The 4,205-nt window shown below is 54.8% G+C and overlaps 1 protein-coding gene across 1 annotated transcript in view; it reads right to left on the bottom strand.

The window, feature by feature from the left end:
• Nucleotides 1-4,131, bottom strand: part of PAAF1 (proteasomal ATPase associated factor 1) — a 9,771-nt gene extending 5,640 nt beyond the window's left edge. Inside the window, exons 1-4 of the mRNA XM_005429179.3 lie at nt 4,022-4,131; nt 3,904-3,944; nt 3,445-3,548; nt 3,055-3,144 (exon numbers count right to left, since the gene is read on the bottom strand). Of these exons, the coding sequence (XP_005429236.1) occupies nt 3,055-3,144; nt 3,445-3,548; nt 3,904-3,944; nt 4,022-4,068 (282 nt within the window). The 5' untranslated portion in view covers nt 4,069-4,131. The remainder of the gene's footprint in view (nt 1-3,054; nt 3,145-3,444; nt 3,549-3,903; nt 3,945-4,021) is intronic.
• Nucleotides 4,132-4,205: the final 74 nt, after the last annotated feature.

Raw genomic sequence — 4,205 nt, 5'->3', positions numbered from 1 at the left:
AAACAGTGGAAGGGGCTGTCCAGGAAGGTGTCCAAGGAAGGGCTGGAGGTGGCACTCAGTGCTCTGGCCTGATGACAAGGCGGGGATCAGGCACAGCTTGGACTCGGTGATCTCAGAGTTCCTCTCCAACATTAGGCATTCGGTGATTCTGTCAGCTGCACTTGCATTGCATTTTTTGAATTGAATTTCTCCAGGCTGTGGATGGGAAAAAAAAAAAACCGCTGCAGCGGTAAAACCCATGGAGAGGAATAAGAAATGCAGATGGGCTCTAGGCAGGACAGGGTTAAGTTTCCAGCAGCAGGAGGGGCAGGGCCAGGAGGAGGATGTTCCCCGCTCCCACCTCTCCGTGCGGCGGCGGGAAAAAGTGCCACTTTTCCCGCTCCCCTTCTCTCCGGCCGGGTCCCCGCGGTCCGTCCCTGTCCCATTGCTGTTCCCAGTGAGTCGCTGCCCTCGTGCTCCGGTTCCCCGCTGCCCCCTCCCACCGAGCTTAGTGTGGGAACGCTAAATTCGGGAATACCGATCCCAAACCACCCATCGTGCGGCACCAAGGGTCGAGATAAGGACAGCTCTGCCCGCAGCGGGTTGGAAGCAAGATTGAGCTGAGTGTTTGGGGTGTTAGGTACCGTCGCTGGCCACGATGTGGCTTAGTCAGCTCTTCGTGGAGTGGTACCTGTACAGGTTTATATTTCCCTGTGTGGTCCTGATAATGCACTTTAACAGCTTAGAGAGATGGTTCAAGATTCTTATGTGCATGGACTTTGTGGTATCAACGTGTGAGGTTATACACTACCTCCAGGAGACCATTAATAATGGCTCCCAGTCCGTGGGGGGAACGGGGGACGAATACTTTCACAACCTTTTCACCTCCTTTAACACCTTTAAGCCTCTTAAGTCACCTTTTGAGCGGCCTCTGAATACTGAAGAAAGCACATTGTCCTTCTGTCTGCTGTATCTCCTCCCTCTGGTCTACATCACCCTTATGGTCTATTTCATCTTCAGAGTTACAAAAGAGATTGCTGGGAAGGTCTTTCAGAGAGTGGATAATGATGAGTGGCACGGAAGGTGGGAGAAAATTGGCCAGGTTCTAAAGGAGTATTCGGCTCCAGTGGTTTGGAAGTTCACCCCTCAACAAATACAGGACCCTGTTAAAGTGGCAGAATATCTGAAAGAGAAACGCTGCCGTGGTTCCAGGGAGGAGCAACTTACTGCACTCTGCTGGGCCCTGGCTACTCTGTATCGGACACTGCTGGATACCAACCAGGCCCCTCAGGAGGAAGAGGAGGAGGAGGAGGAGGAGGAAAACAGAGCAAGAGCAACCATGGCCACTCCAACTGCAGCTGCACCAGAGGAACAACCCATGCTGGGAGCAGTCGCTCCTGAACAGAACACATCCAACACCAAATTAGTTTCCTTAGAGCAGGATGAAGATGATGAAGAGGAGGAAGAGTCCTCAGAAGAGGATGAAGAGGAGGCAGAGGCAGAGATGATGAGGGAATCCCAACGTAAGCTGCAGTCAGTCCGAGAGCGTTTCAGGCGCCGTGCGGATCAGTCCTTGCTGCTCTGGCTGTACGAGTGCTGGTTTGCAGGGGCCCACGTGGACGTGTGGCTGGACAGCTATGATGCCCAGCAGGCTGGGGTGCCTGTCCCAGGACGTGGCCATCGACAGGGGGCTCGGGAGGAGGCCAGGAAGGCACAGCCTGTGGATGCGCCTGGTGGGGAGGTACCCGGGGGGGGAGCTGCTGCCGCGGCGGGACAGCTGGAGCACCAGGCTGGAAGGGGTGCAGTACCTGACAGAGCTATCCATGGCTGACATACTCTTTGGGAATACGCAGAACAGTCGGTGCCTGGATGATCTGGACAGAGCCTGCTGCACCTGGGACATGTGGCAGGCGCTGAGGAGGAGCGCGCCGCCGCTCTACGCCAAGGCGCTGTCATCGATCACCTGGAACAGGAACCTGAGGGTGCTCAAATTAAAGGCCTTCATCTGGGACTACACACTGAAACCTTCCTCCTATGTGGAAACACAGCCCAGGGAACAGGCAGACTGCAGTGATGATCCCTGCACGATCTGCCATGAGGAGCTGGGCAGGACCTCGTGTGAGCTGGAGTGTGGCCATGAATTCCACAGGGAGTGCATCAGGACGTGGCTCCTGCTGCATTCCAGCACCTGCCCCATCTGCCGTGAGCACGCTGTCCTGCCTGCAGACGTCCCTGCACGGAACAACTCACAGCCTCACAAAGCCAGGCCTTGCAAAAGATCAGGGATTTAGAGGAAAAGTGCTGAACAGACCAAGGTCTTACAGAACGGACTGGATTGATTTCATAAGACTCAAAGTACAAGTGAAAAAATGACAGCAGGAGAAAAAAATCAGAAGAATTTAAAAGTCAGCTAAAAAAGTCCCTGGATATCAATGAAAGGGGTTGGAAATCCACCGGGGACAAGGAAAAGCAGTATAATGGATATAAATACGTATCCTGAGACATTTAGGAGGGACAGGCTTTGATGAAGGGAATGATTCCTGTGCTTTTGTGTGTATAGACATAGTTGGGTGGTGTGGGATCTGGGCATGAGTAGATGGGATGCAATGGTGGGTGGGAAATGTCCTGGTTCTGGTCAGGACAGGGTTAATTTCTACAGGAGCAGGGAGGAGCACATTTGGGATATTGCATGGGTTTTGTGTTCCTTGTGGTGAGCAGATCTCTTCCCTGTCCTGCACATTTTGTTAATTAATATTGTTGCTACTGTTGCTTTTTTAATTCCATTGCTGTTCTCAGTAAATTGTTTTATCTCAACCCCTGATCTTTGTCTTTTGTGCCCTTTTGTGCCTCCAATCCTCATTTCCATCCTGCTGAAGAATGGGGAAGGAGTGAGTGGCATATGGTCCAGGGTGTTTCAGTGGGAATACCAACCCTAAACCACAAGTTCCATCTCCATTGCAAGCCCTCACACCCAGATCCACACTCCAGGCCACCCCTCACCACGAGGACACCACAGACAGGGATGTGAGAGTTCCTAGCCACACCCACAGATTCCCACCCCACAGAGCTACTCACACTTTTCTGATGAATCCTAGAAAAACTTGTGTATGGAGCCAGGAACTTTGTGGACACATTTTCATGAGGACAAGAAATGAGGATGCTTTTCTAGGGGGGAAAACAAGGAAAATAAAAAGGAATTAGAAGTGCTGTTAGTCCTGAAACAGAGGTTGCCAAGGTAGAACTGTGGACTGGATCCAGCTGTGGGATCCCAGAGTTTGAAAATTGATGGGAGGGTCAGTGTGGGGCTCATCTCCTCAGGATGCAGGTGGGATGGTAGGGAGCAGCTCCAGGGCTCTGCACAGCAGGACAGGACTGTGCAGGGAGTGGGGTGACAGCTTAGGCTGTCAGAGCAGCCCCTTTATGCATGGGAAATGTCACCAACCCCTCTGCCCCCAGCCCTGGCACCTTGGTGACTTCCCCGACCAGGAATCCCTCGGAGGCCACGATGTCTGGGACGCCGTCAGAGCTGAGCCCACGCCGGGTGACACTGCCATACAGGGTGGCCTTCCCTGGGGGACAGCAGCCGTCAGGCCCAGCACTCATAGGGACCCCAAACGTCCCCTCCCAACTCAGAGAGACCCCAACCTCCTCACCTGCAAGGAGCTCAGACACCCCCATCCCCTCCTGACGCCCTCAGGATCCCTAAAGGACCCCAATCCCTTTAAACCGAAGGGATCCCCAAACCACCCCAGCAGCCCCATTCCATGCTAACACATTCCACCACCAGCCTCTGTCCCAAAGGATCCCCCGGCCACCCCCATCCGTTTCTGCTCTTTGAACACCCCTCAGCCCCAGATCCCTCTCGATCCTCCCTGATCCCGTCTCACCCTCACGCTTCCCTCGAGGCCTCTTCAGGCCACTCACCGGGGATGCGGCAGCTCAGCCACGCCTCGCCCTCGTCCCTGCTGCAGAGAGAAGAAGCGGCCGTGAGCAGGGCAGGGAGCGGGACAAGGACAGGGACAAAGAAAGGGCCCGTTCCCACCTCAGCGCCCGGCTCCAGTCGCTCTGGATCCGCAGCGTCGCCGCCATCTTTGCCGAGGTAACAGCACACACTTCCGCCTCCTTGCTTCCCGTCGGCCTCCGCGCGAGAGGAAAGGGGAGAAACCCGCCAGTCAGCGAGCGCCGTCGAGCCCGTAGCACGTCCCGGAAGTGCCGAGCTGAGCTCC

Source organism: Geospiza fortis, unplaced genomic scaffold (assembly GCF_000277835.1).
Source record: "Geospiza fortis unplaced genomic scaffold, GeoFor_1.0 scaffold659, whole genome shotgun sequence".
Classification (NCBI taxonomy): Eukaryota; Metazoa; Chordata; class Aves; order Passeriformes; family Thraupidae; genus Geospiza; species Geospiza fortis.
Note: the sequence above shows the minus strand (reverse complement) of the source record. Positions and strands in the feature narration are given on the sequence as shown.